Source organism: Leptodactylus fuscus, chromosome 2 (assembly GCF_031893055.1).
Source record: "Leptodactylus fuscus isolate aLepFus1 chromosome 2, aLepFus1.hap2, whole genome shotgun sequence".
In the NCBI taxonomy this organism is placed as follows: Eukaryota; Metazoa; Chordata; class Amphibia; order Anura; family Leptodactylidae; genus Leptodactylus; species Leptodactylus fuscus.
Window position 1 is genome coordinate 86,239,394 of NC_134266.1, and position 19,524 is coordinate 86,258,917.

The 19,524-nt window shown below is 40.8% G+C and overlaps 1 protein-coding gene across 5 annotated transcripts in view; it reads right to left on the bottom strand.

The window, feature by feature from the left end:
- Nucleotides 1-4,198: 4,198 nt before the first annotated feature.
- CSDE1 (cold shock domain containing E1) overlaps nucleotides 4,199-19,524 on the bottom strand; it is a 41,645-nt gene continuing 26,319 nt past the window's right edge. For all 5 annotated transcript variants that reach the window (XM_075264137.1, XM_075264135.1, XM_075264134.1 and 2 more), the window contains 9 exons: nucleotides 14,024-14,131; nucleotides 10,331-10,506; nucleotides 10,104-10,216; nucleotides 9,786-9,905; nucleotides 9,230-9,316; nucleotides 7,912-8,090; nucleotides 5,697-5,860; nucleotides 5,343-5,475; nucleotides 4,199-5,172 (listed from right to left, as the gene is read on the bottom strand). In XM_075264137.1, the coding sequence (XP_075120238.1) occupies nucleotides 5,125-5,172; nucleotides 5,343-5,475; nucleotides 5,697-5,860; nucleotides 7,912-8,090; nucleotides 9,230-9,316; nucleotides 9,786-9,905; nucleotides 10,104-10,216; nucleotides 10,331-10,506; nucleotides 14,024-14,131 (1,128 nt within the window). In that variant the 3' untranslated portion in view covers nucleotides 4,199-5,124. The remainder of the gene's footprint in view (nucleotides 5,173-5,342; nucleotides 5,476-5,696; nucleotides 5,861-7,911; nucleotides 8,091-9,229; nucleotides 9,317-9,785; nucleotides 9,906-10,103; nucleotides 10,217-10,330; nucleotides 10,507-14,023; nucleotides 14,132-19,524) is intronic.

Below are 19,524 nucleotides of genomic sequence, written 5' to 3' on the forward strand. Positions count from 1 at the left end.
TTCGACTCTCACTGTTTTCAGGGCCCTTGTCAGCTATTAAGAGCCTGTCATCATCCCCTTCGGCCACTGTTAAGCTCTCCACGCCACCTCTGCCCCATTTCGCTTACATAACAGCACTAGGCAGGGTTGTCCGTTGTGTCCTCTTTTATTTGTTCTTTGCGTTGAACCCCTGGCAGCAGCCATCAGTTTGAGCTCCGACATCTCATAGATTGTAAGCCCTTGCGGGCAGGGTCTTCTACCCCACTGTGCCAGTCGGTCACTGTTAGTTTTATATCTGCCTGCATAATTTGTGTACTGTATGTAACCCCCAAATGTAAAGCACCATGGAATTAATGGAACTATATAAACAATAATAATAATTTCCGGGGTTTGTGTGTGTGACCAGGAGTTTAAACTCTCACTGTCTGCGGATGATATTCTCCTCACCCTTACCAACACACGTCTCCCTCCCCAACCTCCATGCTCTCCTCTCTCGCCTTGGTGGCTTGCCTGGATACAAGGTTAATACCTCAAAGTCGGAAGCCTTACCTATACGTATTCCTCCTTCTAGTTTGGCTGGCCTTCAGGTACACATGGCAGTCCTCCTAGCTATGTACACTGCTCCAAAAAATAAAGTGAACACTCAAATAACATCTTAGATTTGAATGAGTGAAATATTCTCATTGAATGTGATGACAACAAAATCAAACAAAAGTCATCAGTGGAAATCCAATTTGGAGTCACCCCCAAAATGAAAGTGGAAAAACACACTACATTGTGATCCAACTTTGATGTAATGTCCTTAAAACATGTCAAAATGAGGTAGGTGTGTGTATGACCTCCCTACAATGCCTGGGCATGCTCCTCATGAGATTACGGATGCTCTCCTGAGGGATCTCCTCCCAGACCTGGACTAAAGCATCTGCCAACTCCCAGGTTAGACTGGGAAGACCAGAGACCCATGTAGCATCAGTGCCAAGCTACTTAAGACTTGCGGGGACCAGTTTTGTGGTATTATTACATGCATGTTCAATATGAGCCTGAAGCTGAGAATGGTAACAGGACTGTGGAAATCATCTTGTACCAGTTCCAAAACCATCTCATTCAACGGACCTTAACAGCTACAGACTAGTGGCCCTGACATAATACCTGATGAAGGTCTTGGAGAGATTGGTTCTCACACATCTCCACCCTCTAGTGAGCTCAGCTATGGACCCTTTCCAGTTTGCCTATCAGCTGGGCATTGGGATGGATGATGCCATCATCCACCTTTTACACAGAGCACTTTTTCACCTGGAGAAACCAGGGAACACTGAGAATAATGTTTTTGGATTTCTTCATTGTGTTTAACACTATACAGCGAGGGCTAAGAGACAAGCTGGCCCTTGCTGGCATGAACCACTACATCTCCACCTGGATACTAGACTACCTCACAAACCAACCTCAGTAGGTGAGAGCCCAGGACTGTGTGTCAGCCACTGTGATCTGCAGTACAGGGGCACCACAAGGTACAGTTCTTGCTCCTTTCCTCTTCACACTTACAGAAGTACTCTGATGGGGGCAACAGGGTGGCTCACTGGTTAGCACTGCAGAGCTTGAGTCTTGGGTTCAAATCCTGTCAGGAACATCTGCAAGGAGTTTGTATGTTCTACCTGTGTTTGCATGGATTTCCTCCCATACTCCAAAGACATATTGATAGGGGGAAAAAAATGTACATTGGAAGCCCTATATGGGGCTCACAACCTACATTAGAAAAAAACCCAAAAAAAGTATTCTGATAACTCTGCAATCGTAGGCCTCATCACTGACAGTGATGACAGGGAGTACAGAAAATTAAACCAGGACTTTGTGGATTGGTGCCCGCAGAATCACTTTAGGATTAATGCTGGGAAGACCAAGGAAATGGTGGTGGACTTTTGCAAGTGCAGTTATCCTCCAAAACCAGTGGACATCCAGGGCATGGGCATTGAGATAGTTAAGACCTATGAGTAACTCCTCATGAGTACCTGGGCTGATCATATGGATGCATTGTACAGAAAGGGCCATAGCAAGCTCTACGTGCTTAGGAGGCTGAGGGCCTTTTGAGTACAGGGGGCACTTCCTCGGGCCTTTCAACTTTTTTTTTTTTTTTTTAATGTAGATTGTGTGCCCCATATAAGGATCACAATGGACATTTTTTTTCCCCCATTGTAGAATGGGAGGAAATCCACGCAAACACGGGGAGAACGTACAAACTCCTTGCAGATGTTGTTCATGGCAGGATTCGAACCCAGGACTCCAGTGCTGCAAGGCTACAGTGCTAACCACTGAGCCACCGTGTTGCCCCTTTTTCAACTCTGTAGTGGCATCAGCTATCTACTTGGGAGTGGCCTGCTTAAGTAGTAAGGATTGGAATACACTCGACAAGCTCATTAGAAGGGCAGCTCCATCCTAGAGAGCCCTCTGGGCCCAGTACAGGTTGTGGGCGACAGAAGGATACTGTCCGTGGAGAGTTTCAGGCTGGAGAACAATTTCCACTCCCATCCCATGCATGAGACCATAACATTAGGCAGGACTGTCCGTAAGAGACTGCTTGACCCTGAGGGTCAGTTTGCACAGAATTTTTCTTGCAGATGGAAAAAAAAAAAAAAAAAAAATTTCTTCAGGAATTAAGAAACGGTATCTTGACAAGGTTTTTGGCACGACTGCTTTTTGACGCAGATTTTCTTCACATTGACTTAAGTTTGGTATATATATTGAGGAGTCATGGCACTTTTTTTTAGCTAGCAGTTTTCAGTTTTCAAAAAAACTGCTAGCAGAAAAACGAAAGCTAGCATTCTCCATAGACCACCAATGTATGGAGGTAGATTTTGAGGAGAAATCTGCTGTCAAAATGTGCCTCATTGCAAGTTTTTCTTCATGATGCCACCATTAATTATTCTGTATAGTGTACTGGGAAGCTGGAAAAAAATTCAGAATGGGGTGAATTTGAAGGAAAAAAAAAAAAATAAAAAAATGCATTTCTGCGACTTTCTTACGGGCTTCAGTTTTACAGCGTTCACTGTGCAACCAAAATGACAAGTCCCCTGTATTCTGTGTTTCGGTACGATTCCGGGGATACCAGATTTGTATGGTTTTATTTACGGAGACATTAGCGCCAGTTGTCTACTGCGTAAAGCAGTAGACACCCGGCGGCTATGGCGGCCGCCCAGCTCCCGGGCAGTCGCCATAGTTACATCCAGCATGTGCTGTACTAGTACGGCGGATGTCGGGAAAAGGTTAAGAATCTTTTTGCATTGTATACTTGGGATTGTAACTGTATGCCTAGGTGCTGGATTCTATGTACTTGTGCCAATAGCACTAAATAAGACCTCTAAACTCAAAGTTTAGAGGTCTGACCCTTTTCTTCACATAGGGTATGCATGCACAGTCCTCTTCACCTGGGTGTTCTGAAGATGGCCTAGACCAGGGGTAGGGAACCTTTGGCTCTCCAGCTGCTGTGAAACTACCACTCCCAGCATGCTCCATTCACTTCCATGGGAGTTCCCAGAACAGCAGAGCCCGTATGCATGCTGGGAGTTGTAGTTTTGCAACAGCTGGAGAGCCGTACGTTCCCTACCCCTGACCTAGACATACTCAGCTAGCCTTGAAGTCACATAGAAGTGAATCAAGAGCCACTTCTACACTCTACCATAGAAATAAGCAGTAGGCAACATCTGCTCTCATCAAGGGAACTCCCAAGTTGTTCTGACAATCACAAATTATGGAATGCTAACTTCACTTAAATTTGGGTTCTTAGTGCTTATTGCGCTAAAATGAAGACAAAATTTCAAAATTAATTGGTAAAACTTTATTCTATTTTTCATTTTTTTTTTTGCCATTAAACAGAATGAAAAAAAAGAAAACAAAAAAAAAAAAAAAATCAGAGCCAAGTCTTGTTTTTACAAATGTAAGAAGTTCCCAGAAAAACAAAAAAAAAAAAAAAAAAAAATGAAAAAAAAAATGAAAAAGCACCAACAGCTTTTCCAAGAACCCAGAAAAAAAAAAGAGAAAAAAAAAAATAATGAATAATAAAAAAAAAAAAAATTCTTGATCTTCCTGGTTTAAAATGTGTTGGAAATAAATTACTTCCTTACAGTAGGTGAAAGGGGAGAAAAAAAAAAAAAAAAAAGAAGCCGACCGAACATGGTTGAGTGAGCAGCAGGCTTCAAGTAGTGGCAGGTAAAAAAGGTATCAAGTGTTTATTCACCTTGATGCATATAGCAATGCAGCTAACAGTATGGTGAGTGGTTCCTGTAAACTTTAAGGAACAAGGAGGAGATAATGGGAAGGAGGGTGAGAATAGAAAATAACCACGCAGTTCAGGCACATTTTCTTCCTTTAGATTTCTATATTTCAAAGCTGCTGTGTCTCAGCAGCAAGAAAAAAAACAAAAAAAAAAAAACTGTGCGTTTTCAAAATATTTTTAAACTTCACACTGATGGCACATGTCACCTTTGTGGATATCTGCATTTCCAAAGTCACTTGCTTACAAAAACAAAAAGCAAATAAAATGCTTTAGAATCTAACAGCTTTCGTTCATACATTTGAATTAATAAAATATTCAAATCTGATATATAAAAAAAAGCAAACATTTGGCTGTTGTTAGATGAAGAAAATATGAGTGGCTGAATAGAATATATTCCACCGTTACTCTGTGGTCCTCTGATAGATGGGAAGGGGGAAAATAAAATCAAGTTTGAAACTATCGGAGGTAGAATATATACTACACAGTATCAAGTGCAGAGTTTTTAAAGAGTAAAGTCACAGATCATACTGGGTAGATTAGGGAAAGGAAAATAAATTTGTTGCTTTAAGATACAAAACTCAAATCAAGCTTAAGAAAAAAAAAATATTTTTTTTATAAGGCTCCAACTTAACTCCTCACTTGCAAGTGTGCATAATTTAAAAAAAAAAGGATTGGTTCAGGATTACCCTGACTTGACTGCAAGATGGAGATTTTTAAAACGGTTACAGAATATTTTATTTTCGGGCTGCAAAGAGACAAAAGATGTTGCTCTTCATAATATCCCTTGGTTTGATCATACTTGATTAGGTAATGTGCTTTACCGGATGGAAACATCAGAACAAGAAAAAAAACAAACAAAAAAACCCCCCGAAAGCAAATTAGTCGATGACACCAGCTTGACGGATCTTTCGCTCTATGCCAAATCCCTGTGAAGACAAAAGAAACCCAGTAAGTCAAATATTAAAACTTCAACACCCCACAAGGGGTGGGGAGAGACTTCAGATATCAAGTAGTATTAAGAATTGAAAGCATGTATATCAAAAAGCTGAAAATCCTGTTCCATCAACACAAAAAAAATAAAATAAAGAATACTTACCTTTGTGTTATCTGGGCCTCTGGGCTGACGCACAACCATGAGACGGGGTGCACTGGCATCATCCAACGTTATGCTCTTTAATCGACTCACTAACCTATCTGGGCGAGGAGCTGCCACCAATTCAGGGCCTTTACTGCAAAAAAAATAAAAAAAAATATTCAGGGAGTTAATTGTCGGCAAGTCATTTACATTACTATGAAACCCTGCACTTCCATAAGAGAGAGAGGCTGGAGTCCAAATTCCAAAGTGAACTACATCTGAATATGTGGATCAGTACATGCCTGGGATTGCTCACATCCGTCAAGTGGCATCTATAATTCTTGTACATTACACACAACATAAGAAGATACTTACCTTATTAGTGTAACGTTACAGCCACTGCACTTCCCAGTTCGCTGATTAAGAATAACCGAGAATTCCACTTCGTCCCCAGCCTGCAGCTCAACCCCATCCTGTATCTCTTTCACGTGGAAGAACAGTTTCTTGCTGTCACCAATTTCATAGTTAATAAACCCAAACTAAAAAAGAAAAAACCCCAAAAGGTTAAAGACGTTAAAAGCATTATTTGAATCCAAAATAAACTGAATTGCAAGATTAGACTAAAATGTGTCAATACGTAATACCATGCAACCAGTCATATGGCTAGGCTGGGTCTAGTCATCTCAAAGTCTTCAGCCTTTTGGTCATCCATAAGAGTATGCAAAACTTTAAAAAGGTACTGTGCAACTATTTAATGCTGCTGAGGCACACTCTCCTCACCCTGGGCCCTAGCCTACAATGGCGGCAGTTCCGTTTTTTTGTAGAGAGGTCACCTGTTTGACATCAACGACAAGAATGGGCTGCATTGGGCCTCCCATCACAAACACTAAGACTCAGGTCAGGACCTCTTCAGAAACAGAACATTATTTCAGGTATGTAGTTTGTACAGAGGTGATCACTGCAGCCATCTGGAGAACTGTATACAGACACTGAGCTGCCAGCACTGGAACTGGAGATGCAGGGTCAGGTGAATAATGGTTATGTTTAACCCCTTCCCGCCGATGGCATTTTTTGATTTTCGTTTTTGACTCCCCTCCTTCTAAACCCCATAACTTTTTTATTTCTCCGCTCCCAGAGCCATATGAGGTCTTAATTTTTGCGGGACAAATTTTTCTTGATGATGCTACCATTAATTATTCTATATAATGTACTGGGAAGCAGGAAAAAAAATTCAGAATGGGGTGGATTTGAAGAAAAAAATGCATTTCTGCGACTTTCTTACGGGCTTTGGTTTTATGGCGTTCACTGTGCAGCCAAATTGACATGTCCCCTATATTCTGTGTTTCGGTACGGTTCCAGGGATACCAAATTTATATGGTTTTATTTACATTTTGACCCCTAAAAAAATTTCCAAAACTGTGTTAAAAAAAATTTTTTTTTCTAAAAGTCGCCATATTCCGACGGCCGTAACTTTTTTTTATACGCAAGTGTACGGGGATGCATAGGGCGTCTATTTTTGCGGGGCCGGGTGTACTTTTTAGTTCTACCATTTTCGGGAAATGTTATTGCTTTGATCACTTTTTATTCAAATTTTTATCAGAATCAAAACAGTGAAAAAACGGCGGTTTGGCACTTTTGACTATTTTTCCCGCTACGGCGTTTACCGAACAGGAAAAATATTTTTATAGATTTGTAGAGCGGGCGATTTCAGACGCGGGGATACCTAACATGTATATGTTTCACAGTTTTTAACTACTTTTATATGTGTTCTAGGGAAAGGGGGGTGATTTGAACTTTTAATTCTTTTTATATTTTTTTAACTTTTTTTTTTTTTTTGCATTTATTAGACCCCCTAGGGGTGTTGAACCCCAGGGGGTCTGATCACTAATGCAATGCATTACAATGCTAATGCATTGCAAAAAAGCATCCTTTCTTTTGCAGGCTGCATAGACCAGCCTGCAAAAGAGAGGATCTGCAGACAAGCCTGGGAGCCTGTACAAGGCTCCCGGCTGTCATGGCAACGGGACGTCAGCCCTGGAGCCAAAATGGCCTTTGACCGCAGCGCCGGAGGGGTTAATGCCTCCGATCGGTCCGGGGATCGATCGGAGGCATTAGAGCCGGTTGTCTACAGCTTAAAGCAGTAGACACCCGGCGGCTATGGCAGCCGCCCGGCTCCCGGGCAGTCGCCATAGTTACAGACCCGACATGCGCCGTATTATTACGGCGCATGTCGGGAAGGGGTTAAGGGCCACTCAGAAACACTATTAAAAGTTGAGTTGGCCAACCCCTTTAAGGCCTGCTCGAGAAGACATTTTTTAGTAGAGCGACTGTTCAAGTGGCAGCTGCAGTCCACAAGTATGCAGGCACCTTATGACATTCCTTTGGATGCCAGACATCCCTTGACACGATCATTTTTGGACTACACAGATTTTAGTCTAAAAAGGTCCCATCCATATTTTGGCAGGGCTGACCATCTAATATATTTAGAGGTCTTCAGACTGGACCCTGACAAGATTATGCCAGGGGAAAGAAGAAATCAAGCAAACTATATTTGAAGAGCATTTAGAGGAGAAAGATAAATAGCACTCACTTGATCTTTTACACACTCAACAGTACCCCTGCGGAGCGGCTCAATGCCGCAGGCCATAGTCTGCCCATTCTGGCTCAGAACACATAGCTGGAACTTGACAGTTTCTCCTTTCTGCAGACAATCTGCTTTATTTACCATTCCCACGATGCCAAAGGGAAAAAGGCGTCCTTTCAAGCTACCTAAAATACAGTGTTAAAAGCATACAGATCACAAAGCGGTAGAATATTTGATCAGACAAAATAAGAAGAAGTTGTGCGTTGTGAAGCCTACATTATAAACCGAATCACAGTTAGCTTGTAGAGGTGACTTGAGTTTCGAAATATGCCTCTGTTCAGCTTTGCAGCCCAATTTTCATGTATACCATTTATTCATATGCAAGTGAAGGGAAAAGAGCATTGTCTTGGAGTCCAGAGCTGAGGCTTAAGTCCAGAAAAGTTAAGACAATGCACTAGTCCACTCCTAAGCATATAAAGCAAGTTACATAAAAGTGGGGCTCAAACTGAACAAAAGCAGAAACTGTAGAAAAAGACCATGTTATTTTCTGGGGAAAAAATGTCCTGAAAGCCATGGTAGAAACCAGTAAAGAATGCTGCATATATGAAATGCTGCAGTATTCCTTTAAGCAATATACACTTTTCCCCATTGTGTGAAAGGGGCTTTGTGAAACCTATTCACATACACTGTAGTTTGGAAATTTCTCTGGGCAGTGTACACAAAAATTTGCATCATGTGTACACATGGCCTAAGGCCGATGCCAAACGTGGCATAAACAGCAGAAAAACAAAACTAAAATAAAACAGCAGCGTTACTGTCACTGCAAAGTTGACAAGATTCTAGCAAATTCCATCCAAACATTGCAGTGTCTCCGCTGCGCGTAAATCTCTGCAATTTCCAAAACCATTGTTTTGGGGAAGGGGGGGGGGGGGGAGGAGAATGTCAATTATACCTACAGACAAAACACAGGCAGTTTCCTCTATAGGTATAATTGAAGCCTAAAGTCCGCAGAGGAGACTGAAAAGCACTGAAGAAAACCCATAATGCATTGCATTTGTCGTGGCCCGCTACGTGGCATGCATAAAGAGAACTACAATTTATTTCTTTAATCTTTAAAAGGACACTGACAAAAGACAATTTTTCAAAACTGACACGTCAGTTTATGTGGTAATAACCGAGATGGTTTAACTTGCCCAAACGATTGAAACTGTTCTGCTTAGCTAGTCAAACCAAAAGGGATTAGAGAAGAAAATTAATGTCATAGTATTTAAACCTTTAGTGCCATTTTATCTACTACAAAGTGCTATAAGTAGGAATTACAGACCTTGCTTGTTGGTTTCAGTGCTGGCTTCAGCTTCTGCTTCCTCAGCTTGTTGTGGAGTCTCCTCAGCAATCTTCTGTTTGTCCACAACTATAGAGTAGAAATTTTTTTTTTAAAATTTTTTTCCTGCCTGACTTTAGCAAGTGTAAAAGAAGCCTAATTTTTCAAAGCGTGAAGTACAGCCACAAAATGCTGCTTTAGCCTGCTTTGCAGATGACCGTATGAATGGTCAGTGTGCCATCTGAGGTTTTTCCCGAATAGTACACTGACCCATTCATTTCTACAGTATAGGCCCATACACATGACCGAGAATCACATCATAAAAGGTATTTGACAGAATATGCTGCATATGAAGTAGTATGAATGTAGAACTAGAGCTGTACGGAAACATGGAGATGCAAAATAGACCTTTATGAAAACTGCCTCTGTATATGGGGCCCATTGTATACAGCACTAAGACAGTAAAATACTTAAGTGTGAATGAGTCCTTGTTTCTGGAAAATATAAATGCCATTTCAACGTTTATAATTTGCAAGAGAGCTGTAAAACAGACACTTACCCTCTTCTATGAGCTCTATCATACCCTGGTATTCAGTCTGTGTTGGATCTACACTTCTTAAGGGTCGGACAACTTTACCCCAATATACTGTTGGATTTACTTCATCAGTTGATCCATTAACTAGTGATAAAGGAAAGAGACAAGGGGGAAGGGGTAGCAGGTGGGATAATGTTAGTCTATCAGCATGGTTTGGTCAAATTGGAAAAAATAAATCAATTTTAGAATGTAAATACAGTTTATTTGCAATTTGGAAGTGAATGATTGTATGTTTATTTATGACTATATTATCACCATTTCACACACCTATCCAGCTCTTACCTTGATGAACTCTAGTAACCCTCTCAGCGCTGACCTTGTTCCCCTTTCCTTTACACAAGCAGTAGTCAACCATATCCCCTAGCTCCAGCTTATCCACATCTCCAGTATACTCGCTGTATGTAGAAAGAGGGGAGAAAAAAAAAAAAAAAAAAAAAAAAAAAAAAAACACACTTTAGCATTTAGAATTTCAATTAAACATTAACTAAATTTACCATGTGAAAAATTACCTGTAGTGAAAAAAGATCTCCTTATCGTGATTTGCTGTTTCAATGAAACCAAAGTTATCTTTCAGTGTGGCCACATATCCATGAAATCTTTTACTGTTGGAATTTCGCCCAAGAACTTTTAAGTTAACTGCACTTTGCTGGCCGGTCCTTTTGGCCTCACAAATACTGAACTCCACCTGAAAACACAAGACGAACAGTCCTAAACATAATAGTCCAGAAAAACAGTCACCCACCCTCACTGCATGCTTTCAACCAAAGTGTAGACTTTGGTCTATACCAGGGGTAGGCAACCCCTGGCACACTTGTCATGCCAGCGAGATACGCCACACATGCCAAGACCTGCAGGAGTTGTGAGGCAGCGTCCCTTCACTGCTCTCAGAACGCTCCCCCTTCTTTGGCTGCCCTCTGTCCACCAAGGAGAGGAGAGTCCAGGAGGCGGAGCTAACCTTATACAGCACAAGGACTCTGCCTGCTGCATTCTGCACACAGGAGAAGGAGGGGAGCTAGCAAGCAAAAGTGAAAGTAAAAAAGGAAAATACCAGGCAGATGCTGGGATTACTATGCCTATTAATGTCAGGTATTTGGGGTTATTAATTTAGTTTTAGTAACTCCATGTGCCTCACATTAACCCCTTAAGGACACAGCCCAAAAGTATGTTAAGGACCAGGCCTATTTTTTTTCCAAATTGACATGTGTCACTTTAAATGGCAATAACTTTGAGACGCTTTAACTTACACAAGTGATTTTGAGATTGTTTTCTCGTAACACATGATACGTCATGTTAGTGGTAAACACTAATCAATATTTTTGTATTTACTTATTAAAAAAATAGGAAATTTGCTGGAAATTTGGAAAAAAATTGCAATTTTCAAAATGTGAAATTCTCTGCTTTTCAGGCAAATAACCATATCACCCAAATACATGAATAAATATTATCTACCATATCTCTGCTTTATATCGGTATCATCTTTTGATTGTCAATTTATTTTGGACGTTACAAGGCTTACAAGTGTAACAGCGATTTTCCAGATTTACAAGACATGTAACGGTTTGTTTTATACTTTTTTTTTAAAAAAAAAACTTTACATTTGTGCTGTAAGCACACTAGAACCAGCGATCAGAGAGGATCGCTGGTTCTATACTAACTATAGACTTGCAATACACATGTATTGCAGTCTATAGATGAAGCTAGCTATGCAGATGCATAGACTAGCTTCCTCTCGTCCCGATGGGGGGAGGGATTAAGGAGCAGCGTGTAGCTGTAAATTACAGCTAACAGACTCCTTATGCAGCCGGCAGCATGCTTTATAGCCGGCCAAACCCCATCATGTTTCTCACATTAACCCTTGTGTGCTTCACAAAAGGATTACAAATATGTGAGATATATGGAGGGACTAATAATGAAGTTACTTAATTATTACCTACATGCCTCTCACATATCAGTAACCCTTATGTGGGGCACACAAGGGTTAATGTGAGGGACATGATGTGGTTAACTGCTATTAATGTGAGGCACATGGAGTTACTAAATTGTAATGCACATGACCACCTTTTACACAATTGGGGATAATATTGTGGATTATTATATTTTAATGATCCTGTACATACGGCCATTGTTTTTATGGCTGTGTGTCTGGGTCAAAAATGAAGAGCTGAAAATTATGGAGCAGGTCCTAATGTAGAAGTCGGTGAAAACCACATCTGTGCTGTTTTTGTGCAGGAAGCCTAAGGGGAGCAGCACGCGACCATGTTTCACATGTGAAATCCGGTCCGTATGTCAGCCTGAGTTACTGGCTTGAACGTGCTGGACTCCTAGCAGTATAGTCATCTATGATACTAGGAGTCCCTGCCTCCCAGTGACATTATGCCCGTATCAATTACAGTATGGGACAATAAGTCACTGGTCGTGTGCTGCTCCCTAAGGGGAGCGTTTTCTTGCAGATTTTGCCAGAATTTTTTGAGCCTAAGCCAAGAATGACTACAAAAGAAATGGGAAATATTTAGGATCACCTTTGGCTCAAAAAACCACAGCAAAATCTGCAACATTTCTAAAAAAAACAAACAAAAACAAAACAAAAAAAATGCGTTTCTGCAATGTGGGAGCTTAGGTTGAGGCCCCACGTTGCCGAAACACAGCTTCTTTTGTGGCAGATTTTGCTGTGGTTTTTTTGAGCAAAAGCCAAGAATGGCTACACAGGGAATGGGAAATGTATAAGAAGACTCCCTTCTGCTGAGTCCAATCCTGGTTTTGGCTCAAAAAACCGCAACAAAATCTGCAGCAAAAGAAGCTGTGTTTCCACAACATGGTGCCTCAGCTTTTTAGGGTGTTTCTTTTAAGGTGGTGATACACTGTGTACCCAGAAGCAACTATAGCCAAATCTAGTCCCCAGGCAACAGTGCTGACACTTTGGTGTAAGTGTAACACCCATTAATTCCTGGTACTGTACTACAAGGAATTAAATGTGGCTGAAATTAATCTGCGTTTCACTTACAGAAAAGTGAAGGTACTGGCGTCCAGGGACTAGATGCAGCATCCAGGTACATTGTGTGTCTCCCCCTACAGGTGTTACCTCACTCTGCTACCAGTCACATTATCACTAATTGCGGATTACATATGTACTTTCATTGCTTCTAATGGAAAAGTACAGGTGTATCCAGGCAAATAGTGGTAAACTTACGTGGCTGGGAGCACAGTATGACAGCACCTATGTGTTACGGTTTGTGCTATATGACTTTAGTATAGGGATCATCATCCTTACAATTATTGCACGGCACTCTGAGGAACTCTGATTTTTTTTTAAATTTAAAAATTGTCACACCAAACAAAAAAGGTTGCCTACCCGTGATCTATACCATCAAGCAATTTGACACTTTATGAAACCCCAGTGTGCACCAGCAAGTCAGAATCACTCCATCTGAATTGTGAAACACTCCATTAACACCTTCCTGCCAGAGAATTTATTTTTTTTTTCACTCCCCATCTTTCAAAACTCATTACTTTATTTTTTCCATTATCAAAGCAGTATGAGAGCCTAATTTTGTGGGACAAATTGTTCTTTATGATGCCCCCATTTATTATTCTGTACAATGTACTGGAAACCTGGGGGGGGGGGGATTCTGAGTGGGTGGATTTAATTAAAGTGCATTTGTGAGACTTTTAGGGGCTTCATTTTTACGGTGCTCTCTGCAGCCAAAGTTACATGTTGTCTGTATTCTGTTTTAGTACTATTACAGGAATACCGAATTTATATTATTTTACTTACATTTCCTTAATTTCACCTGTAACTATTATATTTCTGTGTACGGGGATACATAACACTTTTTTTGTGTGGGGCCAGGTATACCTTTTATTTATGCCATTTTGGGGAATGTTTATTGCTTTGATCACTTTTTATTAAAATTTTTAAAAATCGGGCATAGTGAAAAACTGCGGTATGGAACACTTTGAAAAGTTATGAGATTTGGAAAGCTGGGAGTGAAAAATGAAAAAGGTTACCTGTGGGAAGGGGGTTAAACGTGCCACAGACTGGTGTAGATTGTGCTGGCATTTACACTACTTTTGAAAAAGCGATGAAGCCATTGCAAAACCACCATTTTAGACTTGATTAGTCTCAGCGACATCAAAAATTGGCATAACCAAACAAGAATTCCCCCATCACGTTTAAACGTGTAGTAAGAAGCCAAGAAACTTACTTTGTCTCCAGCTTGAGGAGCAGGTGAACCTTCCACATCTTTGAGGTGATAGGACACAGTAAGTCTGATCCCACAGTCTTCATAAGAGATGATTCCTTCTTCACCTTCCTATTAAGATCAAGACAATTCTTGAACAAGTTGTTACAAATTATCTTCCCTATTTTTTAGTCTGTTCACTTCCACAAAAAGAAATTAGTTTACTTAAAGGTTGATCAAAAACTTATATCAACAGGAAAGGTTCTAAGTGTCTGACTGGAGGTTTTTTTTTTTTTTTTTTCTTTCCCATCACAAATGTATTCAGACGTGTAGCTGAAGCTAAATGAAGGGTATTACCCAAGACATTGCTTTACATATAATCTTACACTATTTGCAAGATACAGCTAACACTATACTTATCGTTTATAGTTACTTGGTTGCCTAGTTTACAAGCCATGCTGCAGGTTACTGCATATTGCTTTAAGGGCTAGATAACACATGCACTGATTAAAATAAAGAAATAGATATCTTTCTTTATATATCTACATCATCTGTGTATGTAAATCCAGAGAGAACTTCTGTTTACAAAGCAGGAGCTTCTTGCTGTAATGAGCTGAAAATCAGGAAGTGGATGGGGAAGGAAACAGGATAGCAGAAATACTAAGACCAGAAAACCCCTTTAATTTTGAAGGGATTTATGATAGTGCTGATCTTAAAGGTAGGATAAAGTAATCACTCTCATACAAATCCCTTTGCCAGTTGATGGCCCATAAATTAAAAATTGTGCCAGAATCATTAAGCACCATCATGTTCCTAAACCTCTCAGCTACCCTTGATTTCCTGGCAGCATGTACTCCCTCCCGATGTGAGACTTACAGCCTATCTGCAGATACCCCGCACAGCATGGACAGGTCTACAGTCCTGGTTTTACCAGCACATTGTGCTGCACCCTGTACTACTCTCCTTAAGAGGGAGCGAGCTAATACGAGAAGCTCATCGTCACATAAAAAAACCATAGACCACGCACCCAAACTAAGCAGTGTCTAGTGCTCGATTGAATTCACGAGGTTTGCAACCATGTATGCTGGCCATAGTACATTTGGTATTGCTATACGTTTGAGGGTGAGATGATTACATGCTGGGTTTCCCCCCCCCCCCCTTTAGGAAATTTTATCCTTTTTAGACTATGGTGGAAATAACACCACTATCCCCATATGTGTTTTTGTTCTGCAGAATTAGTATTGCATTTAAAAAAAATTATATGAATGAGGTATCGCCGTAACTGTACCGACCCGCAGAATAAAGGTCACATTGCTTATACTGTACACTGCATGGCAAAAATTTAAGGTAAAATGCAATGCCAGAATTTTTTATTTTTTTTTAAATCAGCAAGAAAGAGGTAATAAAATGTATTCAATACGTTGTAGGCACCCCAAGATGGTGTCATTACAAAATGCATCTCATCCCGCAAACAAGCCCTTATATGGCCTCGTCTCCAGAAAAAAAGAAAAAATATATAGGATCTAGTAATGTGAAGACAAAAACCCGCAAAATCACCAGATCATTAGAACATAACTGGGTGTGGCAAGAAGGGAATATATAGGCTGTGTGAGCGGATACCAGGAGACACCCCAGATTTACAGCTTACGAGTGAAAAGACACCGGAAGTGGACCCCCCCCCCCCCCCCCCCCCCCAAATCATAGGAGCTACTGGGATATAGTAGGGAATTTGGTGTCTGCAAAGTTCTCCGTACAGTTTACATATTCCCTCTTCACCATCCGTTGTGCAGTCACGTCTGGGATACTAATACTCACGACACCCCCTGATAAATTCTTTGAGGGATGAAGTTTTCAAAATGAGGTCACTCCTTTGCAGAATGCACTTTTCTGGTACCTTACAGGCTCTACAAACATGACATGGCGTCCAGATACCAAACATCTGAACCTGTACTCCAAAAACCACATCGTGCTCCTTCCCTTCTGCATCCTGCTGTGTGCCCAAGCAGCAGTTTATACCCACATATATACAGTGGGGCAAAAAAGTATTTAGTCAGTCACCAATAGTGCAAGTTCCACCACTTAAAAAGTAATTTACATCATAGGTAGACCTCAACTAAGAGACAAAATGAGAAAACAAATCCAGAAAATCACATTGTCTGGTTTTGTAAGAATTTATTTGCAAATTATGGTGGAAAATAAGTATTTGGTCACCTACAAACAATCAAGATTTCTGGCTCTCACAGACCTGTAACTTCTTCTTTAAGAGTCTCCTCTTTCCTCCACTCATTACCTGTAGTAATGGCACCTGTTTAAACTTGTTATCAGTATAAAAAGACACCTGTGCACACCCTCAAACAGTCAGACTCCAAACTCCACTATGGTGAAGACCAAAGATCTGTCAAAGGATACCAGAAACAAAATTGTAGCCCTGCACCAGGCTGGGAAGACTGAATCTGCAATACGCAACCAGCTTGGATTGAAGAAATCAACTGTGGGAGCAATAATTAGAAAATGGAAGACATACAAAACCACTGATAATCTCCCTCGCTCTGGGGCTCCACGCAAAATCTCACCCCGTGGGGTCAAAATGATCACAAGAACGGTGAGCAAAAATCTCAGAACCACGCGGGGGGACATAGTGAATGAACTGCAGAGAGCTGGGACCAATGTAACAAAGCCTACCATCAGTAACACACTACGCCGCCAGGGACTCAGATCCTGCAGTGCCAGACGTGTCCCACTGCTTAAGCCAGTACATGTCCGGGCCAGTCTGAAGTTTGCTAGAGAGCATTTGGATGATCCAGAAGAGTATTGGGAGAATGTCCTATGGTCTGATGAAACCAAACTGGAACTGTTTGGTAGAAACACAACTTTTCGTGTTTGGAGGAAAAAGAATACCGAGTTGCATCCATCAAACACCATACCTACTGTAAAGCATGGGGGTGGAAACATCATGCTTTGGGGCTGTTTCTCTGCAAAGGGGCCAGGACGACTGATCCGGGTACATGAAAGAATGAATGGGCCATGTATCGTGAGATTTTGAGTGCAAACCTCCTTCCATCAGCAAGGGCATTGAAGATGAAACGTGGCTGGGTCTTTCAACACGACAATGATCCAAAGCACACCGCCAGGGCAACGAAGGAGTGGCTTTGTAAGAAGCATTTCAAGGTCCTGGAGTGGCCTAGCCAGTCTCAAGATCTCAACCCTATAGAAAACCTTTGGAGGAGTTGAAAGTCCGTGTTGCCAAGCGACAGCCCCAAAACATCACTGCTCTAGAGGAGATCTGCATGGAGGAATGGGCCAACATATCAACAACAGTGTGTGCCAACCTTGTGAAGACTTACAGAAAACGTTTGACCTCTGTCATTGCCAACAAAGGATATATAACAAAGTATTGAGATGAAATTTTGTTACTGACCAAATACTTATTTTCCACCATAATTTGCAAATAAATTCTTTCCAAATCTGACAATGTGATTTTCTGGATTTGTTTTCTCATTTTGTCTCTCATAGTTGAGGTCTACCTATGATGTAAATTACAGACGCCTCATCTTTTTAAGTGGTGGAACTTGCACTATTGGTCACTGACTAAATACTTTTTTGCCCCACTGTATGTGAAGGATAAGGAAATCTTTCTGCCAGACCACAGAAATTTCCTGCATTCTTAGTCATACTCACTAGCAACCAATTAAGATAAAACACTCCCCACTTGGATGGTTAGGGAAAATCTCAAGATACAAATAAAAAAAAAATTTATATATAAAATTTAGTTTGATGATTACTTTGAGATATTAGTAGGGAACAACTGAAAGGCTTCCATGCAAAAAATAATGCATGCTAGTAAAAGAGGACCCTTCATCACCTCTATTAAATGAAGTGCTTAGCATATATCTTAATAGGGGGACACACCAATGATTTCAGCGTAGTTGGAATTTTTTCTCTAGCCAACCACCATCCCTGAGTAACAAGCGCAGGTAGTTTTTGTGCCAGCTGCACTATTTAAAGAGGACATTTCATGTCCTTTGGCATACGTGGCTTTATATACTACTAGAAATTCAGCAGTCAGTTTATCCATTATGTGCCCCGGGTGAAGAACCATCGGTGCATTTTCCGATAGCTCTTCACTGTCAGAAGGGTGTTCCTGACAGTCTAACTTGGAACAAAGCCCCTCCTGACAGTACAGCGCTACAGACAGACTGTGAGGGGTGTTTCTTACTGCCTAGCAATGACGAACACAACACCCCCACCGATAGCTCTTCACCTGCTGCGGGTAGATTTTGCAGCGTATCATCTCCCTGTTGATTAGGCCTATTCATCTGGACCCAAAAACCCTTAAATTAACATCCTGTACCTGAAAACACACACTGCAAGTCTATTTGTACTACCATGTGGGCTGGATTTTCCAGAACATATTTTCCTGGCAGAATTTGTCCCAGAGAACAATAAATTCAGGCAATGACTGTGGTCCAGTATTCTGGAATGTTCATGCCCATGTGTAGGAGTTAGTATATTAAGAGGATTCACTGTAAGCATCTCCTAAGGGAACACCACTTAAAGGGGTATTCCCACAAACAGTTATTTTTAAATTTGAAGATAATTAAAAAAATGTTATAAGTAATTAAATATTTTGCAGTTTTAAAAGATTTTCTCTAAATATCTAGTGGTCACATTCTGTTGATCGGTTGCCAGTTGATACGACCATAAATCCAAGACTTTTCTAAAGTCAGAAAATCAGCCATGATTTCCTTATTGTAGCCGGGATATCTTCTGATACATGTAGTGTCTCTGCCTCATAACCCAGGTGCAATAAGAAAATCCTGACAAGTCCCAGACCACAGAAAGTTTCAGAAGTTGTGTCAAGGCAACTGGTCAAGACAACAGACTCACTAAAAGTTAAGAGAAAATCTTTAAAACTCTGTAGTTTTTAACTACTTATATTTGCAAAAATGCTTAACTTTTAATTATCTACAAATATAGATATTATATTCATGGGAAGGTCAGCAATATTTCACAAAGTCCGTCACCATGGGACTATTTTAGTTGTGCCCTTGCTAAGGACGCCTCCTGAGTATGACTGACCCCCCCCTCTCTCACTCAGATATCACATCCAGGGGATGAGATCAGTAAAGGGACTAGGCTAAAGCTGCCCCTGCCCACCGAGACTAACTAGCTTAATTTCCCTATGACTTTTTAGGCTTTCAATCATCTGCTGCAACAAAGGTTATAGAAGGCCAACAACAGGAAGGTCATTACTTGACCTTGCACATGGTGGGGCCAGTTTATCACGACAGGTTCTCTTTTAAATGTTACAAAATAAAGCACGGCAATTTAAAAAACACTTCATTAAAAGATTAACAATCTGACAATTAGAACTAATAAATATGAAAGCAGGCAAAAAAAAGGATCAAGTCCAATTACTAGACCAATATCCATTAAGATTTAACCCCTTCCCACCGACTGCATTTTTTTTTTTTTTTTCGAGGCTGCCATAGTTAAAACACCTGGCATCCGCTGTACTAGTACGG